This window comes from Oncorhynchus mykiss, chromosome 12 (genome assembly GCF_057628025.1).
Source record: "Oncorhynchus mykiss isolate SJ-2025 chromosome 12, ASM5762802v1, whole genome shotgun sequence".
NCBI lineage: Eukaryota > Metazoa > Chordata > Actinopteri > Salmoniformes > Salmonidae > Oncorhynchus > Oncorhynchus mykiss.
Window position 1 is genome coordinate 4,232,064 of NC_143033.1, and position 21,682 is coordinate 4,253,745.

Genomic DNA, 21,682 nt, shown 5'->3' on the forward strand with positions numbered 1-21,682 from the left:
CACGAACGACACAGCGCCCCCTATCAGTATATATACGAACGACACAGCGCCCCCTATCAGTATATATACGAACGACACAGCGCCCCCTATCAGTATATATACGAACGACACAGCGCCCCCTATCAGTATATATACGAACGACACAGCGCCCCCTATCAGTATATATACGAACGACACAGCGCCCCCTATCAGTATATATACGAACGACACAGCGCCCCCTATCAGTATATATACGAACGACACAGCGCCCCCTATCAGTGTATATACACGAACGACGCAGCGCCCCCTATCAGTATATATACGAACGACACAGCGCCCCCTATCAGTATATATACACGAACGACACAGCGCCCCCTATCAGTATATATACACGAACGACACAGCGCCCCCTATCAGTATATATACGAACGACACAGCGCCCCCTATCAGTATATATACGAACGACACAGCGCCCCCTATCAGTATATATACGAACGACACAGCGGCCCCTATCAGTATATATACACGAACGACACAGCGCCCCCTATCAGTATATATACGAACGACACAGCGCCCCCTATCAGTATATATACGAACGACACAGCGCCCCCTATCAGTATATATACACGAACGACACAGCGCCCCCTATCAGTATATATACACGAACGACACAGCGCCCCCTATCAGTATATATACGAACGACACAGCGCCCCCTATCAGTATATATATACGAACGACACAGCGCCCCCTATCAGTATATATACGAACGACACAGCGCCCCCTATCAGTATATATACGAACGACACAGCGCCCCCTATCAGTATATACACGAACGACACAGCGCCCCCTATCAGTATATATACGAACGACACAGCGCCCCCTATCAGTATATATATACGAACGACACAGCGCCCCCTATCAGTATATATATATACGAACGACACAGCGCCCCCTATCAGTGTATATACGAACCATTGATTACGATGTTCATCGTGATGTAAAGCGTTCTATTATTTATTATACTTCAACACACAAAGGTGTTATGACTGGTTTCATAAAGGTTTGAATGCCTTAAAAAAAATATACTCAGTTCTGAGTAAAAACAGTTTCTGTAAAGTGAATCAATCCAGACCAGTCTTTTACTTATCAACTGACGACAGTAGTAAAATACACAGTATTTTTGTTGTACAAAACAGACCTTCAAAACATACTTTCCCCCCCCCCCCCCCCCCAAGCAAACATTCTCTCATCGCCTTACAGCACTGATTAGAGTCTGGATTTAAACTTCAGAAAATCAAGATCTAGACAGACAATATTGCTTTTTGCTTCTGGACCGGTTAAAAAAAAACTTGAAACGTCTTGAAACTAAAAAGACCAGGAAACAAAAGAGATTTACTACAACAGATTCAGTACAACTCAATTACACCCCTTGAAGTAGTAACATCTTAAATGTGAACCAGGTACAATTATGAACAACACAAAAACACAATGTGGAATGAAAAACATTTAAAAAGTCATTACTGTCTGTCTGGGTCTCAGGAAGAAACTAAAACAAACGAACATAAACATCTGCAATAGTTTGACGCTCCAAACCCCTTTCTCCTGGTACTGCCTTTGTTCAGTTACACTGCTTTTATGATACACATGAGCGGATGACTTGACAACATAACGGTAAAAAAAACAAGAGTACACAATCACTTAAAAAGACACAGCTTATTTATAAAAAGGAAACGCGGTAAAATAAACTACTGCAGAGGACTTGCTGTTTGATTTTAGTCCCTGATTATCTCCTGTAGTGCCCCCTCTCCTTCTCCTTCTCCCTGTCCCTGATCCTGTCTCTCTCCCGGTCGCGTCCACGATCTCGGTCCCGGCGGGCATCTCTGGGCCGTTCTCGCTCCCTTTGCCTGTCTCGTTCCCGCGGACGGCTGCGGCGACTGGTCACCACGGCCTGGGTCCGTCTCAGGAAGTCATCCACGCGCATATCATAGTCATGCTGCAGAGGGAGAGAGATGTGGCGTTCACTAGTTAAAAACTCACCCCTCTGGACATTAACACATTGAAGTGAACATTTGATATGTGAATGGGTAATGCACAGTCCTTCTGTTGGGTAGGCTGGGCACTGGACACCTATCAAGTACGAGCTCAGTGGAGCAAACTACTCATAACACCTGTATTGTAACTAAATGAAACATTTCCACAGTTGTGTCGTATGGCAAAACAAGTGGTCACTACAAAAGACAAGGGAACACCGACACCATCTCGCTCCAAACAAGGTGCACTAGGAGTAAACTGAAGTGCCGAGGATATCCAGCCACTCAGTGGATTTTGATAAAAGCTCTTCTTTATATTGATAAAAAAAACTAAAAGTAATTAATTCAGCCCTTAAGTCTTCATTTGTAATTTTCTGTTGCGTTTTTAAATCAACTTCCACTGCCCTCCAAGTGTGAATGTCCTCTTTTAAAACAAGTAAATCACATCAGAGCAGACAGAAATAAGCGTTTACCACGCTGGAGCTATAGGAGCGGACAAGTCTCTTCTCTCTGAAGCGGGCGTCGTGTGGTACAGGTTCTCTGAAGCGGGCTTCGTGTGGTACAGGGTGTTGCCCAGCATAGGGTGGGTGTGACTGGGGAGGAGGAGGATGGTGCTGGTAGAACGGGTGGTGAGGTTGCTGCTCCATCCCAGGGTACTGTGCCTACAGACGAAAAGGAGCATCTTATTAGATTTATACAATTAATGGATGAACAGGTCAGTGGGAAAAAAAAAGTCCCCTGAATGGCAGGTAGATAAAGTGGTCAGTGTAGGAGCAGATCAGCCTATTATATTACAGAAGGTCGCATACGGCAACCTGTTTCGACCAATCAGGTCTTTCGTTTAGCTGCATTTTTCTCTTTTGATTTATCAAACCATAGAGATGTAGATATATGAAACTAGATAGAGATGTATCAACACTATATATACACACACACAGCAGTATGTGGACACCCCTTCAAAAATGAGTGGATTGGACTACTTCAGCCACGCCCGTTGCTGACAGGTTTATACAGTACAGACACTGATCTGAAACAAGCAGCTGAAACACTGCTATGTCCAAGTCTAAAACCGGATTGGTGCACATTACGAATAGAGGAAGTGGAGAAAGAAAGAAGTTCTTAGGTATCAGTTGGCCAGAGATTCTAAAACTTTGGAAAAGGCAAGATAACTACCGTCCAAATTCCAAATAAACAAAGTCAGAAGGATCTCCTCCTTTATGTAGGGGAAATTTGTTAGAATAATATGTAAATAGTAGATTTCAGGGTGAAAAGCTGGGGCGAGTTTAATTCTCAGCAGAGAACGATTTAGCACAGTACAAATATCTTTCATACCATCAGATACTGGCAATCAACCAATCTAGATGAAGATCACGCGCTATCAGTCATTCAGATTGAGCATAGTTAGACATCAGGTCAATTTACTGAAAGCACATAATGAAGGCAAGAGGGAGATTGATATTTTATTTGACCCTTTTTTTAAAAACATTTTTAAAGTTGAATGAGAACACATTCTCATTTATAGCAACACGGGAGAGGGGGATGAATGAGCCATTTTGTAAACTGGGGATAATTAGGTGATCGTGATGATATGAGGGCCAGATTGGGAATTTAGCCAGGACCCCGGGGTTGACACCCCTACTCTTACGTTAAGTGCCATGGGATATTTAGGGACCACAGAGTCATGACACCCGTTTAACGTTCCATCTGAAAGACAGCACCCTACTTAGGGCAATGTCCCAAATCACTGCCCTGGGCCATTGGGATATTTTTTTAGACCAGAGGAAAGGGTGCCTCCTACTGGCCCTCCAACACCACTTCCAGCAGCATCTGGTCTCCCATTCAGGGACCAACCAGGACCAACCCTGCCTAGCTTCAGAAGTAAGCCTGTAGTGGGATGCAGGGTGGTATGCTGCTGACCAGGATGGTATGATAAATTACCACTAGCGTCAGATGGACATTTTTTTACCAAGTCCCACATTTAGGACTAGACATACTAATTGCTTAGGGACAAAGGGCCCGATTCGGGCCCAATGACCAATTCTAGAACATTTAGCATCTACTGTAGATTCTAGAACATTTAGCATCTACTGTAGATTCTAGAACATGTAACATGTACATTCTAAATCATTTTTAACATACCATTCCTTGCCAAGGAGGAGGCTGCCCAATGGTGTGGTGGAACTCTCTCATGTAATCGTTGTAGGACTGTGGATCAAATGAACCACATCATGTTACTATCAATAGGACTGGGGATCAAATTACCCACATCATGTTACTATCAATAGGACTGGGGATCAAATTAACCACATCATGTTACTATCAATAGGACTGGGGATCAAATTAACCACATGTTACTATCAATAGGACTGGGGATCAAATTAACCACATCATGTTACTATCAATAGGACTGGGGATCAAATTAACCACATCATGTTACTATCAATAGGACTGGGGATCAAATTAACCACATCATGTTACTATCAATAGGACTGGGGATCAAATGAACCACATCATGTTACCATCAATAGGACTGGGGATCAAATTAACCACATCATGTTACTATCAATAGGACTGGGGATCAAATTAACCACATGTTACTATCAATAGGACTGGGGATCAAATTAACCACATGTTACTATCAATAGGACTGGGGATCAAATTAACCACATGTTACTATCAATAGGACTGGGGATCAAATTAACCACATGTTACTATCAATAGGACTGGGGATCAAATTAACCACATCATGTTACTATCAATAGGACTGGGGATCAAATTAACCACATGTTACTATCAATAGGACTGGGGATCAAATTAACCACATCATGTTACTATCAATAGGACTGGGGATCAAATTAACCACATCATGTTACTATCAATAGGACTGGGGATCAAATTAACCACATCATGTTACTATCAATAGGACTGGGGATCAAATTAACCACATGTTACTATCAATAGGACTGGGGATCAAATTAACCACATCATGTTACCATCAATAGGACTGGGGATCAAATTAACCACATGTTACTATCAATAGGACTGGGGATCAAATTAACCACATCATGTTACTATCAATAGGACTGGGGATCAAATTAACCACATCATGTTACTATCAATAGGACTGGGGATCAAATTAACCACATCATGTTACTATCAATAGGACTGGGGATCAAATGAACCACATCATGTTACCATCAATAGGACTGGGGATCAAATTAACCACATCATGTTACTATCAATAGGACTGGGGATCAAATTAACCACATGTTACCATCAATAGGACTGGGGATCAAATTAACCACATCATGTTACCATCAATAGGACTGGGGATCAAATTAACCACATCATGTTACTATCAATAGGACTGGGGATCAAATGAACCACATCATGTTACTATCAATAGGACTGGGGATCAAATGAACCACATCATGTTACCATCAATAGGACTGGGGATCAAATGAACCACATCATGTTACCATCAATAGGACTGGGGATCAAATGAACCACATCATGTTACCATCAATAGGACTGGGGATCAAATTAACCACATCATGTTACTATCAATAGGACTGGGGATCAAATTAACCACATGTTACTATCAATAGGACTGGGGATCAAATTAACCACATCATGTTACTATCAATAGGACTGGGGATCAAATTAACCACATCATGTTACCATCAATAGGACTGGGGATCAAATTAACCACATCATGTTACTATCAATAGGACTGGGGATCAAATTAACCACATGTTACTATCAATAGGACTGGGGATCAAATTAACCACATCATGTTACCATCAATAGGACTGGGGATCAAATGAACCACATCATGTTACTATCAATAGGACTGGGGATCAAATGAACCACATCATGTTACCATCAATAGGACTGGGGATCAAATTAACCACATCATGTTACTATCAATAGGACTGGGGATCAAATTAACCACATCATGTTACTATCAATAGGACTGGGGATCAAATTAACCACATCATGTTACTATCAATAGGACTGGGGATCAAATTAACCACATCATGTTACCATCAATAGGACTGGGGATCAAATTAACCACATCATGTTACTATCAATAGGACTGGGGATCAAATTAACCACATCATGTTACTATCAATAGGACTGGGGATCAAATTAACCACATGTTACTATCAATAGGACTGGGGATCAAATTAACCACATCATGTTACTATCAATAGGACTGGGGATCAAATTAACCACATCATGTTACTATCAATAGGACTGGGGATCAAATGAACCACATCATGTTACTATCAATAGGACTGGGGATCAAATTAACCACATGTTACTATCAATAGGACTGGGGATCAAATTAACCACATCATGTTACTATCAATAGGACTGGGGATCAAATTAACCACATCATGTTACTATCAATAGGACTGGGGATCAAATTAACCACATCATGTTACCATCAATAGGACTGGGGATCAAATTAACCACATGTTACTATCAATAGGACTGGGGATCAAATTAACCACATCATGTTACTATCAATAGGACTGGGGATCAAATTAACCACATCATGTTACTATCAATAGGACTGGGGATCAAATGAACCACATGTTAATATCAATGACAGTTTAATATATAACTGAAAGCAATAGCAGGGTGCCCCTGAACTCACCCCATTGAGAAAAACATCTCTCCTCACTCCAGTGGGGAACCGCCTTGGGGAAAAAATGGACTGATTATTGGTTGGGGGAGGGCAAGGGGCTGGGAATGATTGGTGGAGAGAGGAAGGGCAAGGAAATGATTGGTGGAAAGAAGAAGACTTGGGAATGATTGGTGGAGAGGAACCACGTGCCCTAACATCGACCACTTGTCACTTGTGGAGCACTAAGAGGACTGGGTTGATGGAAGCAATATGGTGCCAGCTTTGTCTTGGCCTGATAGGCCAGGTGAAAGGTTTACTGTATTGCTTATACCCTACCCAATCCTCTCCAAGCTACACAAGTGCCTATGGGCTAGGGTTTATATTTGGGGTCAAAGGTGAGTCTGTTGTGAGGTACTTACCGGTCAACTGGCGGGTTGCGAGGGTCCAGTGTAAAGCCTGTACGAAGAGAGAGAAGCTGATTCACTGACTGGCGAGTATGTCCCGATGTAACACCTCTCTGTCTACAAAAATACACTAGCTCTGGTTTCCTAAACGTTTGGTCCTGATATAGTCAGTCACCAGTAGAGACACTAGCTCTGGTTTCCTAAACGTTCGGCCCTGATATAGTCAGTCACCAGTAGAGACACTAGCTCTGGTTTCCTAAACGTTCGGTCCTGATATAGTCAGTCACCAGTAGAGACACTAGCTCTGGTTTCTCTACGTTTGGTCCTGATATAGTCAGTCACCAGTAGAGACACTAGCTCTGGTTTCCTAAACGTTTGGTCCTGATATAGTCAGTCACCAGTAGAGACACTAGCTCTGGTTTCTCTACGTTTGGTCCTGATATAGTCAGTCACCAGTAGAGACACTAGCTCTGGTTTCTCTACGTTCGGTCCTGATATAGTCAGTCACCAGTAGAGACACTAGCTCTGGTTTCCTAAATGTTCGGTCCTGATATAGTCAGTCACCAGTAGAGACACTAGCTCTGGTTTCTCTACGTTTGGTCCTGATATAGTCAGTCACCAGTAGAGACACTAGCTCTGGTTTCCTAAATGTTTGGTCCTGATATAGTCAGTCACCAGTAGAGACACTAGCTCTGGTTTCCTAAACGTTCGGTCCTGATATAGTCAGTCACCAGTAGAGACACTAGCTCTGGTTTCTCTACGTTTGGTCCTGATATAGTCAGTCACCAGTAGAGACACTAGCTCTGGTTTCCTAAACGTTTGGTCCTGATATAGTCAGTCACCAGTAGAGACACTAGCTCTGGTTTCCTAAACGTTTGGTCCTGATATAGTCAGTCACCAGTAGAGACACTAGCTCTGGTTTCCTAAACGTTCGGTCCTGATATAGTCAGTCACCAGTAGAGACACTAGCTCTGGTTTCTCTACGTTTGGTCCTGATATAGTCAGTCACCAGTAGAGACACTAGCTCTGGTTTCCTAAACGTTTGGTCCTGATATAGTCAGTCACCAGTAGAGACACTAGCTCTGGTTTCTCTACGTTTGGTCCTGATATAGTCAGTCACCAGTAGAGACACTAGCTCTGGTTTCTCTACGTTCGGTCCTGATATAGTCAGTCACCAGTAGAGACACTAGCTCTGGTTTCCTAAATGTTCGGTCCTGATATAGTCAGTCACCAGTAGAGACACTAGCTCTGGTTTCTCTACGTTTGGTCCTGATATAGTCAGTCACCAGTAGAGACACTAGCTCTGGTTTCCTAAACGTTTGGTCCTGATATAGTCAGTCACCAGTAGAGACACTAGCTCTGGTTTCCTAAACGTTCGGTCCTGATATAGTCAGTCACCAGTAGAGACACTAGCTCTGGTTTCTCTACGTTTGGTCCTGATATAGTCAGTCACCAGTAGAGACACTAGCTCTGGTTTCCTAAACGTTTGGTCCTGATATAGTCAGTCACCAGTAGAGACACTAGCTCTGGTTTCCTAAACGTTTGGTCCTGATATAGTCAGTCACCAGTAGAGACACTAGCTCTGGTTTCCTAAACGTTCGGTCCTGATATAGTCAGTCACCAGTAGAGACACTAGCTCTGGTTTCCTAAACGTTCGGTCCTGATATAGTCAGTCACCAGTAGAGACACTAGCTCTGGTTTCTCTACGTTCGGTCCTGATATAGTCAGTCACCAGTAGAGACACTAGCTCTGGTTTCTCTACGTTCGGTCCTGATATAGTCAGTCACCAGTAGAGACACTAGCTCTGGTTTCTCTACGTTCGGTCCTGATATAGTCAGTCACCAGTAGAGACACTAGCTCTGGTTTCTCTACGTTCGGTCCTGATATAGTCAGTCACCAGTAGAGACACTAGCTCTGGTTTCCTAAATGTTCGGTCCTGATATAGTCAGTCACCAGTAGAGACACTAGCTCTGGTTTCCTAAACGTTCGGTCCTGATATAGTCAGTCACCAGTAGAGACACTAGCTCTGGTTTCCTAAACGTTCGGTCCTGATATAGTCAGTCACCAGTAGAGACACTAGCTCTGGTTTCCTAAACGTTCGGTCCTGATATAGTCAGTCACCAGTAGAGACACTAGCTCTGGTTTCCTAAACGTTCGGTCCTGATATAGTCAGTCACCAGTAGAGACACTAGCTCTGGTTTCTCTACGTTTGGTCCTGATATAGTCAGTCACCAGTAGAGACACTAGCTCTGGTTTCCTAAACGTTTGGTCCTGATATAGTCAGTCACCAGTAGAGACACTAGCTCTGGTTTCCTAAACGTTTGGTCCTGATATAGTCAGTCACCAGTAGAGACACTAGCTCTGGTTTCTCTACGTTTGGTCCTGATATAGTCAGTCACCAGTAGAGACACTAGCTCTGGTTTCCTAAACGTTTGGTCCTGATATAGTCAGTCACCAGTAGAGACACTAGCTCTGGTTTCCTAAACGTTTGGTCCTGATATAGTCAGTCACCAGTAGAGACACTAGCTCTGGTTTCTCTACGTTCGGTCCTGATATAGTCAGTCACCAGTAGAGACACTAGCTCTGGTTTCTCTACGTTTGGTCCTGATATAGTCAGTCACCAGTAGAGACACTAGCTCTGGTTTCCTAAATGTTCGGTCCTGATATAGTCAGTCACCAGTAGTCAATACGATCTTGAATAGGTACTTATGAACACACACGTCAAAGAATACATAATATACTACTTAACATTATGGTTTTATATATCGCACACTCTGATTAATAACAATACCACCCCAAAGAGTGGAAAACATTACAATACCAAATACCATAGTATCATATAAAATGCAATTCAGACAGCAGTCAGTCACATGTACCCATAGTAACCCATAGTTGTAACAGTAGACATTCAGACAGCAGTCAGTCCCTTGTACCCATAGTAACCCATAGTTGTAACAGTAGACATTCAGACAGCAGTCAGTCACTTGTACCCATAGTAACCCATAGTTGTAACAGTAGACATTCAGACAGCAGTCAGTCACTTGTACCCATAGTAACCCATAGTTGTAACAGTAGACATTCAGACAGCAGTCAGTCACTTGTACCCATAGTAACCCATAGTTGTAACAGTAGACATTCAGACAGCAGTCAGTCACTTGTACCCATAGTAACCCATAGTTGTAACAGTAGACATTCAGACAGCAGTCAGTCACTTGTACCCATAGTAACCCATAGTTGTAACAGTAGACATTCAGACAGCAGTCAGTCACTTGTACCCATAGTAACCCATAGTTGTAACAGTAGACATTCAGACAGCAGTCAGTCACTTGTACCCATAGTAACCCATAGTTGTAACAGTAGACATTCAGACAGCAGTCACATGTACCCATAGTAACCCATAGTTGTAACAGTAGACATTCAGACAGCAGTCAGTCACATGTACCCATAGTAACCCATAGTTGTAACAGTAGACATTCAGACAGCAGTCAGTCACTTGTACCCATAGTTGTAACAGTAGACATTCAGACAGCAGTCACATGTACCCATAGTAACCCATAGTTGTAACAGTAGACATTCAGACAGCAGTCAGTCACTTGTACCCATAGTAACCCATAGTTGTAACAGTAGACATTCAGACAGCAGTCACATGTACCCATAGTAACCCATAGTTGTAACAGTAGACATTCAGACAGCAGTCAGTCACTTGTACCCATAGTAACCCATAGTTGTAACAGTAGACATTCAGACAGCAGTCACATGTACCCATAGTAACCCATAGTTGTAACAGTAGACATTCAGACAGCAGTCAGTCACATGTACCCATAGTAACCCATAGTTGTAACAGTAGACATTCAGACAGCAGTCAGTCACTTGTACCCATAGTAACCCATAGTTGTAACAGTAGACATTCAGACAGCAGTCACATGTACCCATAGTAACCCATAGTTGTAACAGTAGACATTCAGACAGCAGTCAGTCACTTGTACCCATAGTAACCCATAGTTGTAACAGTAGACATTCAGACAGCAGTCACATGTACCCATAGTAACCCATAGTTGTAACAGTAGACATTCAGACAGCAGTCAGTCCCTTGTACCCATAGTAACCCATAGTTGTAACAGTAGACATTCAGACAGCAGTCAGTCACATGTACCCATAGTAACCCATAGTTGTAACAGTATACATTCAGACAGCAGTCAGTCACATGTACCCATAGTAACCCATAGTTGTAACAGTAGACATTCAGACAGCAGTCAGTCACTTGTACCCATAGTAACCCAGTTGTAACAGTAGACATTCAGACAGCAGTCAGTCACTTGTACCCATAGTAACCCATAGTTGTAACAGTAGACATTCAGACAGCAGTCACATGTACCCATAGTAACCCATAGTTGTAACAGTAGACATTCAGACAGCAGTCAGTCACTTGTACCCATAGTAACCCAGTTGTAACAGTAGACATTCAGACAGCAGTCAGTCACTTGTACCCATAGTAACCCATAGTTGTAACAGTAGACATTCAGACAGCAGTCAGTCACATGTACCCATAGTAACCCATAGTTGTAACAGTAGACATTCAGACAGCAGTCAGTCACTTGTACCCATAGTAACCCATAGTTGTAACAGTAGACATTCAGACAGCAGTCAGTCACTTGTACCCATAGTAACCCATAGTTGTAACAGTAGACATTCAGACAGCAGTCAGTCACTTGTACCCATAGTAACCCATAGTTGTAACAGTAGACATTCAGACAGCAGTCAGTCACATGTACCCATAGTAACCCATAGTTGTAACAGTAGACATTCAGACAGCAGTCAGTCACATGTACCCATAGTAACCCATAGTTGTAACAGTAGACATTCAGACAGCAGTCAGTCACTTGTACCCATAGTAACCCATAGTTGTAACAGTAGACATTCAGACAGCAGTCAGTCACATGTACCCATAGTAACCCATAGTTGTAACAGTAGACATTCAGACAGCAGTCAGTCACTTGTACCCATAGTAACCCATAGTTGTAACAGTAGACATTCAGACAGCAGTCACATGTACCCATAGTAACCCATAGTTGTAACAGTAGACAATCGTTCATCTGGATTCAACATTTTGTCCATATGGTTGCATGAATGGATCCACTGAGCTTTCATTTGAAACTCCAAGTAGTTTTCAAGACCACGTTCTATCGTTCAGATCCTGTTAACCAATAAAAGGACAAGACAGACCAACACCAACGTTGGTCCATGCGCAGCAGGTGGCCGTCCAATCACCTCTGACCGCAGAACGTCGGCCACCATTTTCTGTTTATTTCCCGTGGCCACATTTATCGAGGTGCGTGCACACACACACACAAATACTCCAAACCTTGTGCGCACCAGCTGTCCAAAGCAAAGGTATTTATACATTTTGAAGTTGACGGCAAATCGCAAATCACAAAACAGGTGTTTGACGCACCGGGATTATAATAATGGCAGAGCATAGAAACATCAATCTATTGATCTCAGAGCCTAAACCAAGGCAGGCCATAGAAACATCAATCTATTGATCTCAGAGCCTAAACCAAGGCAGGCCATAGAAACACAAGCTATTGATCTCAGAGCCTAAACCAAGGCAGGCCATAGAAACATCAATCTATTGATCTCAGAGCCTAAACCAAGGCAGGCCATAGAAACATCAATCTATTGATCTCAGAGCCTAAACCAAGGCAGGCCATAGAAACATCAATCTATTGATCTCAGAGCCTGAAACCAAGGCAGGCCATAGAAACACAAGCTATTGATCTCAGAGCCTAAACCAAGGCAGGCCATAGAAACATCAATCTATTGATCTCAGAGCCTAAACCAAGGCAGGCCATAGAAACATCAATTGATAAAACGAAATATTGAACAATTAATCATTGTAATTTTTCACAGCGTGGGCTGTTGTATTTACTTTAAATGGTTTGAACAGAATAATTGAAAAATACGACAACATTCTGCCCACAGCTCTACAAAAATGTCATCAAAATTTGCCATTGCACTTTATCTGAACGATCATGGCCCCCTTCCAACATCTACAAACCATACAGCAAATGAGGCCGTTTTTGTTACCACAGAGGGTGAACGGAGGGCGTTTTTGTTACCACAGAGGGTGAACGGAGGGCGTTTTTGTTACCACAGAGGGTGAACGGAGGGTGTTTTTGTTACCACAGAGGGTGAACGGAGGGTGTTTTTGTTACCACAGAGGGTGAACGGAGGGTGTTTTTGTTACCACAGAGGGTGAACGGAGGGCGTTTTTGTTACCAGAGTATATGGAGAGTTTCAGGCAGGGGTTCTGGTGCTCGTTCACGCCCTTACAAATATAATATGGCTCTGAATTATCAATGAAAACATGCTTATATATATATATATATATATATAGTGTGCGACAGTTAAATAAATCCCAATAATTTACGTACGGCATAATTTAGTAACGAATGTAGAAGTGTTTGATAAACGACGACTTTCAGCACCATGGTTTGTTCCTAACAGACCTACTGCTCATGGCTGACCATCGGGTTGGCATTTCCTGTCCTTATAATAAACAACAAACTGTACCCAATACAATAAGTAGTTATGTGCCCAAATGGTGGGCGGGCACAGGTCAAGAATAGTGCACTATATATAGGGAATAGGGTTCCATAGGGCTCTGGTCTAAAGTAGTGCACTATGTAGGGAATAGGGTTCCATAGGGCTCTGGCCTAAAGTAGTGCACTATATAGGGAATAGGGTTCCATAGGGCTCTGGTCTAAAGTAGTGTACGACATAGGGAAAAGGGTTCCATAGGGCTCTGGTCTAATGTAGTGTACTACATAGGGAAAAGGGTTCCATAGGGCTCTGGTCTAAAGTAGTGCACTATATAGGGAATAGGGTGACATTAGGGACATAGATCATTTTCATACTGTACCAATTCATATGGTAGTAATAGTAACCTGGTCTCTGTGGGAACTCTGCTGGATAATCAATCCTCGGCCGTTTCCTGTTGTGAATGGCATTTTCCTCTGGCCGACCCCTACATGAATTAGGCAAACAATTGAGACAAGGAAACACAAGATAAAGCACAACATCCCAGTAGCCCTATAACATCATAGATAAAGCTCAACATCCCAGTAGCCCTATAACAGATACAGCACATCATCCCATCCCAGTAGCCCTATAACATCATAGATACAGCACATCATCCCATCCCAGTAGCCCTATAACAGATACAGCACATCATCCCATCCCAGTAGCCCTATAACAGATACAGCACAACATCCCAGTAGCCCTATAACAGATACAGCACAACATCCCAGTAGCCCTATAACAGATACAGCACAACATCCCAGTAGCCCTATAACAGATACAGCACAACATCCCAGTAGCCCTATAACAGATACAGCACAACATCCCAGTAGCCCTATAACAGATACAGCACAACATCCCAGTAGCCCTATAACAGATACAGCACAACATCCCAGTAGCCCTATAACAGATACAGCACAACATCCCAGTAGCCCTATAACAGATACAGCACAACATCCCAGTAGCCCTATAACAGATACAGCACAACATCCCAGTAGCCCTATAACAGATACAGCACAACATCCCAGTAGCCCTATAACAGATACAGCACAACATCCCAGTAGCCCTATAACAGATACAGCACAACATCCCAGTAGCCCTATAACAGATACAGCACAACATCCCAGTAGCCCTATAACAGATACAGCACAACATCCCAGTAGCCCTATAACAGATACAGCACAACATCCCAGTAGCCCTATAACAGATACAGCACAACATCCCAGTAGCCCTATAACAGATACAGCACAACATCCCAGTAGCCCTATAACAGATACAGCACAACATCCCAGTAGCCCTATAACATCATAGATACAGCACAACATCCTAGTAGCCCTATAACAGATAGAGCACAACATCCCAGTAGCCCTATAACATCATAGATACAGCACAACATCCTAGTAGCCCTATAACAGATAAAGGACGGTGCTCTAATATCCTAATACAAACATTTCTGAAGCAATCTGAACAGATTATTCCATAACACAATTAACAGATTGAGAAATAAAGGTGATTTAGGCTATATCGCATGTCATATCGCCTGTCATATCACCTGTCATATTGCCATTGTATCCACCTCCAGAAAAGGGTGGAAACTTTTTTCATGTCTAAAACTGAAGATTTCATTGAATGTTTTGATAGTAGTAGTTTAAAAACACTAAACACGTACAGACAGTTCTACTGAGCAGACCATCACCATCACCATCACTATCATATTCTCAATGACATTTTACTGCTTACAGACAGTTATACTGAGCAGACTATCACCCATTATATTCTCAATGACATTTTACTGCTTACAGACAGTTATACTGAGCAGACTATCACCCATTATATTCTCAGTGACATTTTACTGCTTGATCAACCATTATACTCTCAATTACATTTTACTGCTTGTAGACAGTTAATTCACCAGTTAGTTCCATGCAGCTAATTCACCAGTTAGTTCCATGCAGCTAATTCACCAGTTAGTTCCATGCAGCTAATTCACCAGTTAGTTCCATGCAGTTAATTCACCAGTTAGTTCCATGCAGTTAATTCACCAGTTAGTTCCATGCAGTTAATTCACCAGTTAGTTCCATGCAGTTAATTCACCAGTTAGTTCCATGCAGTTAATTCACCAGTTAGTTCCATGCAGTTAATTCACCAGTTAGTTCCATGCAGCTAATTCACCAGTTAGTTCCATGCAGTTAATTCACCAGTTAGTTCCATGCAGCTAATTCACCAGTTAGTTCCATGCAGCTAATTCACCAGTTAGTTCCATGCAGCTAATTCACCAGTTAGTTCCATGCAGCTAATTCACCAGTTAGTTCCATGCAGCTAATTCACCAGTTAGTTCCATGCAGCTAATTCACCAGTTAGTTCCATGCAGCTAATTCACCAGTTAGTTCCATGCAGCTAATTCACCAGTTAGTTCCATGCAGCTAATTCACCAGTTAGTTCCATGCAGCTTAAGCATGATGTTTACAGTAGCTTAACTCTTGAGGTACATTCTTGTTAGATATTTTTTTTTAAATAAATTAAAAAAAAAAAAAAAAAAAGAGGTTTGGGGCATCTGTTATTTACCTCCTTGGCATCCATCTTTGGGAGTTGGCCCATGTTTTTGATAAAATAATTTAAATGTTGAAAGGTAATGATAAAGTAATTCCACTCTGAAACCTTATAACTGTATGAAATTGATTAGAATCATAAAATTATAATCTGATGATGCGTGTAGTTTTAGTCAGAATTAGGTGTCTGTATAGTGGAAAAACAGACTGTCTGAGCAAGGCGTAGCTTAGCATTTGAACTTGTACGTGGGGGCCGAAGGAAAATACCGTAGAACAATTAAAACTGTGTTTGGACCGACCTGGCTAGGCCTCTGAGGAACCTATGAGAGCATAGGGAGTACTTCTCAAGGTTTCCCTAATCTCGGGGGAATGGACCTGTCGGCTGGGTGGTGATACACAGTGGTGAGAACTACGGAGAAGGATAAAACTCACCTACTGTTTGTGTGGAAGTATGTGCGTAGGATACCTACCGTTTGTGTGGATGTAGGTGTGCAGCTATAAAATGGATGTCTTTGTATAGAGGACTTCAGAACGTCCTCTGAATAAACGGTACTAATATTTTGAATAAGCTGAGTCTTTGACTAATTATTATGAAAATTCTTGTGACAGTTTTAGTACATTTCCACGTTGTTCCAATAACGAGCTAGAAACTGTATTATCTGCATTAAACCAGTATAGTTATTGCTTCTGACTAGCCAATCAATATAACAATTAAACCAATTTATATCATGGCATTGTTGAATACTCCTTTCTGATTGGCTTGAAGGGCATTCTAGAGCGTGCATTATTTCCCTATAACGCACAGTATATTTGCATGGTGGAATTCAATGGGTATAGTTCACTTTTACATATTTTGTTTGAGCTGTTTTTTGTAAGTAAAAGTTGAATTGAAAACAGTATTGTTATTGTTGAATTCGATTTTCGTAATAGCAAGCTAGTACTGATGGTTTGGTTAGCTAAACTAGCGAGTGTTTGGTTACCACGGCAACTACTGTAACTATCCAGTAAACGGGCTAGCTACTTCAGTGGATGTTGGAAGACATTTCTATATAGCCATGGTATAAAAGGGATAATCGACTCGGGGCTCTATACGTTCTCTGGAAAATAATGTAAGTCCATAAAGCCCTGAGTTGATTATCCCGTACATAGTCACTGCTTCTGACTAGCCATCAACATAAAACAATGTACGCACTGAAACGCCACACCTTGTTCAATTAAAAATCAACCAGATACAGTTAAAATGTAAAAAAATAAAACAGCAGAGTTAACTGTCACCAGGTAAATTAGTAAGAGCTGGTTAAAATGGTAACATACCGCTTTCTTGTAGTTGTGTTACCGTTGCTGGTTAAGTAATCAGAAGTTCATATAGACAGTCCATCTTATGGTTTAGGGTCTACAGCCACAAATACATGACAAGGAGGGGCCTGGCTGAGAGGGCAAAGGGGCTGATTGACTCAGTCCATTGCAATCAAAACAAAAACAAAAACGCAGGATGAGCTTCACTTCGGACGTTTTATAAAACTAAAAAGTGACCGACCCTCTTTGGCTTAGACCTTCCCTTCCTTGTGGTGTCATTCTCAGTTCATTAAAGCCTTAAAAAGGGAAAGAGGTGGGTTTGTATCACTCTGCCTCTGGGTCTCCTCCTAACTAACACTCCTGCCCTTTAGGTCGGGGTATGGAAACACTCCTGTCCTAGTCCTTTAGGTCGGGGTATGGAAACACTCCTGTCCTAGTTCTTTAGGTCAGGGTATGGAAACACTCCTGCCCTTTAGGTCGGGGTATGGAAACACTCCTGTCCTAGTCCTTTAGGTCAGGGTATGGAAACACTCCTGTCCTAGTCCTTTAGGTCGGGGTATGGAAACACTCCTGTCCTAGTCCTTTAGGTTTCCCTAACCACCTAACTGCCAACAGATGACATTCATTCCTGATGAAGTTAAGGTTTAACAACATGAATTTCCTCAGTCCAGTCTGCGGGGGGGGCAATGACCGACTGACCGACCGTTGACCAACTAGGTTCCCAGGTCCCCTTGCATGACCAGGTTCCCAGGTCCCCTTGCATGACCAGGTTCCCAGGTCCCCTTGCATGACCAGGTTCCCTTGCATGACCAGGTTCCCTTGCATGACCAGGTTCCCAAGTCCCCTTGCATGACCAGGTTCCCAGGTCCCCTTGCATGACCAGGTTCCCAGGTCCCCTTGCATGACCAGGTTCCCAGGTCCCCTTGCATGACCAGGTTCCCAGGTCCCCTTGCATGACCAGGTTCCCAGGTCCCCTTGCATGACCAGGTTCCCAGGTCCCCTTGCATGACCAGGTTCCCAGGTCCCCTTGCATGACCAGGTTCCCAGGTCCCCTTGCATGACCAGGTTCCCAGGTCCCCTTGCATGACCAGGTTCCCAAGTCCCCTTGCATGACCAGGTTCCCAGGTCCCCTTGCATGACCAGGTTCCCAAGTCCCCTTGCATGACCAGGTTCCCAAGTCCCCTTGCATGACCAGGTTCCCAAGTCCCCTTGCATGACCAGGTTCCCAGGTCCCCTTGCATGACCAGGTTCCCAGGTCCCCTTGCATGACCAGGTTCCCAGGTCCCCTTGCATGACCAGGTTCCCAGGTCCCCTTGCATGACCAGGTTCCCAAGTCCCCTTGCATGACCAGGTTCCCAAGTCCCCTTGCATGACCAGGTTCCCAAGTCCCCTTACATGACTAGGTTCCCAAGTCCCCTTGCATGACCAGGTTCCCAAGTCCCCTTGCATGACCAGGTTCCCAAGTCCCCTTGCATGACCAGGTTCCCAAGTCCCCTTACATGACCAGGTTCCCAAGTCCCCTTACATGACTAGGTTCCCAAGTCCCCTTACATGACTAGGTTCATCTCCCCAGGATAGAAAGAAAATACTGTGGGAACCAATTTAAAACAACTTACCTAGAGAAATGCATTCAAGCAGTGAACCTATGGACTATTGAAAAGTGTGTATAAACTCAACTAAAACATTGGTGGTTTAATAAGTAGCTAGTGAGGGGGTTTAAATTGAGACTATTCAGTACAGGGAAAGATCAAGACCCCCAAATTAAAACCGGTTTCTTTACACATCACCACCACGTGCAGACAGAAACAAACCAGACTCAAACTACTAGTACCCTGGTTAGCGCTGGGCCGCAGAGACACCGTGGTTAGCGCTGGGCCGCAGAGACACCGTGGTTAGCGCTGGGCCGCAGAGACACCGTGGTTAGCGCTGGGCCGCAGAGACACCGTGGTTAGCGCTGGGCCGCAGAGACACCGTGGTTAGCGCTGGGCCGCAGAGACACCGTGGTTAGCGCTGGGCCATAGTGACACCGTGGTTAGCGCTGGGCCATAGTGACACCGTGGTTAGCGCTGGGCCATAGATAGATAGATCTATCCTCCTCAGAGCTGCTGTAAACAGTCCTAGGCAGCAGACCAGAGGATTTCAGGTACCCTTCTTCGTGGGGATGTGATGAGAGTAGAGAACTCTGGGAAGGACGGTTAGATGATCATATCAGAACCGCTCCGTCATCACAAGAGCTCACTAGCAGTCTAAATAACAATGTCTAACCTTCCCGGGTCGCCTCGGGTGGGCTCTCTGTGCGGCGGGCGTCCTCGAGAGCGCGGCTCCGAAGGCATCCTCCTCTTGTGTCGCATTTTATGAATAACTTGAAACAAGTTAATGCTCTCGTCCTGGGGGAACGTCACACACAGCTGCATTCCACACCCTGGCTCCATTTCCTGCAGGGCCGGAAGGGGGGGACAGATTAGTAGATCAACCCATAGAATCTCTGTGAATCTAAGTTCAAGTTAGTTAGTCTTAACTATTCCCCCTTTGGGATGCTAACAGTTAACCATTAATTGGTTAGCCGCCGGTCACTCTTTAGGGTAATTTGCATGACAGTGAATAGTTAGCGAGACAAGGGATCAAATTAATTTTATAAAGCCCTTCTTACATCAGCTGATATCTGAAAGTGCTGTACAGAAACCCAGCCTAAAACCCCAAACAGCAGGCAACGCAGGTGTAGAAGCACGGTGGCTAGGAAAAACTCCCTAGAAAAAGGCCAAAACCTAGGAAGAAACCTAGAGAGGAACCAGGCTATGAGGGGTGGCCAGTCCTTTTCTGGCTGTGCCGGGTGGAGATTATAACAGAACACGGCCAAGATGTTCAAATGTTCATAAAATGACCAGCTGGGTCAAATAATAATAATCACAGTGGTTGTCGAGGGTGCAGCAGGTCAGCACTTCAGGAGGATGGATAGTATGTTCTCTTCATTGGCTAGATGGTGCTTTCAGAAAGTATTCATACCCCTTGACTTATTCCACGTTTTGTCATGTTATAGCCGGAATTCAAAATGGTAAAAAAAAATATATATATATATATATATATATCACACAAACACAGTGAAAACAAGTTTTTAGAAATGTTTGAAAATGAAATACAAAGTATCACACCACTGAGTCAATACATTTTCAATGTACCTTTCAATGCAGTGATTGAAGCAGTGAGTCTTTCTGGGTAAATCTCCTAGAGAGTTGCACTCCTGGATTGGTCAATATTTGCATATTCTTTTAAAAATTCTTCCAAGTGCTGATCAGTGCTTGACACCCATTTTTAAAAAAAAGTCTTGCCATAGATTCTCAAGGCCAAAAATCTAGTTAAATCAAAACTGGTAACGAGGCCATTCAAGGAACATTCAACGTTGCCTTGGTAAGCAACTCCAGTGTTTATTTGGCCTTGTGTTTAAGGTTGTCCTTCTGAAAGGTGAATTTGTCTCCCCAGTGTCTGTTTCTTTTTAGGGAGTGGCTCCTAATCTGTGAACAGACCTTTTATTTCCGAGGCTCTGTATCCGTGAGTGAGTAAAATCTTGCAGTATCTTGTGTGAATTTGGGACTTGATGAATTTCCTCATGCCGTAACCAGATTAGAATAGATACATACCGGTAGTTAAATCAGAGTTAAAATGACAATAATAAAATATTTGCAATTTCACTAAAAAAAACACAAACCAAAACATCAACAGCCACTATAATGTCGAAACATAACTTTGTCATGAGTTCAATCCCATTTGCTTAATTTTGCAGACCCACAACCAGATGAGAAGGCGTATCGCTGCAGAATACTGTGGTAGCCATGCTGGTTAAGTGTGCCTTGAATTCTAAATAAATCACAGACAGCGTCACCAGCAAAACACCTCCTCCTCCATGCTTCACAGTGGGAACCACACATGCAGAGATCATCCATTCACCTACTCTGCATCTCACAAAGACACAGTGATTGGAACCAAAAATCACAAATTTGGACTCGGACTAAAAAGGACAGATTTCCACCGGTTTAATGTTCATTGGTCGTGTTTCTTGGCCCAAGCAAGTCTCTTCTTCTTATTGGTGTCCTTTAGTAGTGCTTTCTTTGCAGCAATTTGACCATGAAGGCCAGACTCCTCTGAACAGTTGATGTTGAGATGTGTCTGTTAATTGAACTCGGAAGCATTTATTTGGGCTGCAATTTCTGAGGC

General features: G+C 43.1%; 1 protein-coding gene across 11 annotated transcripts in view; it reads right to left on the reverse strand.

Annotated features, from left to right (window-relative positions):
• Positions 1-969: 969 nt before the first annotated feature.
• Positions 970-21,682, reverse strand: part of LOC110536768 (YTH domain-containing protein 1) — a 40,250-nt gene continuing 19,537 nt past the window's right edge. For 2 of the 11 annotated variants that reach the window (XM_036936753.2, XM_090191556.1), the window contains exons 9-15: positions 19,739-19,908; positions 13,997-14,076; positions 7,065-7,101; positions 6,676-6,718; positions 4,149-4,214; positions 2,483-2,671; positions 970-1,972 (exon numbers count right to left, since the gene is read on the reverse strand). In XM_036936753.2, coding sequence (XP_036792648.2) covers positions 1,763-1,972; positions 2,483-2,671; positions 4,149-4,214; positions 6,676-6,718; positions 7,065-7,101; positions 13,997-14,076; positions 19,739-19,908 — 795 coding nt within the window. In that variant the 3' untranslated portion in view covers positions 970-1,762. Of the gene's footprint in view, positions 1,973-2,482; positions 2,672-4,148; positions 4,215-6,675; positions 6,719-7,064; positions 7,102-13,996; positions 14,077-19,304; positions 19,656-19,738; positions 19,909-21,682 lie in introns of all 11 variants that reach the window. The other 9 variants (XR_016484858.1, XR_016484860.1, XR_016484855.1 and 6 more) reach the window with 6 other exon arrangements.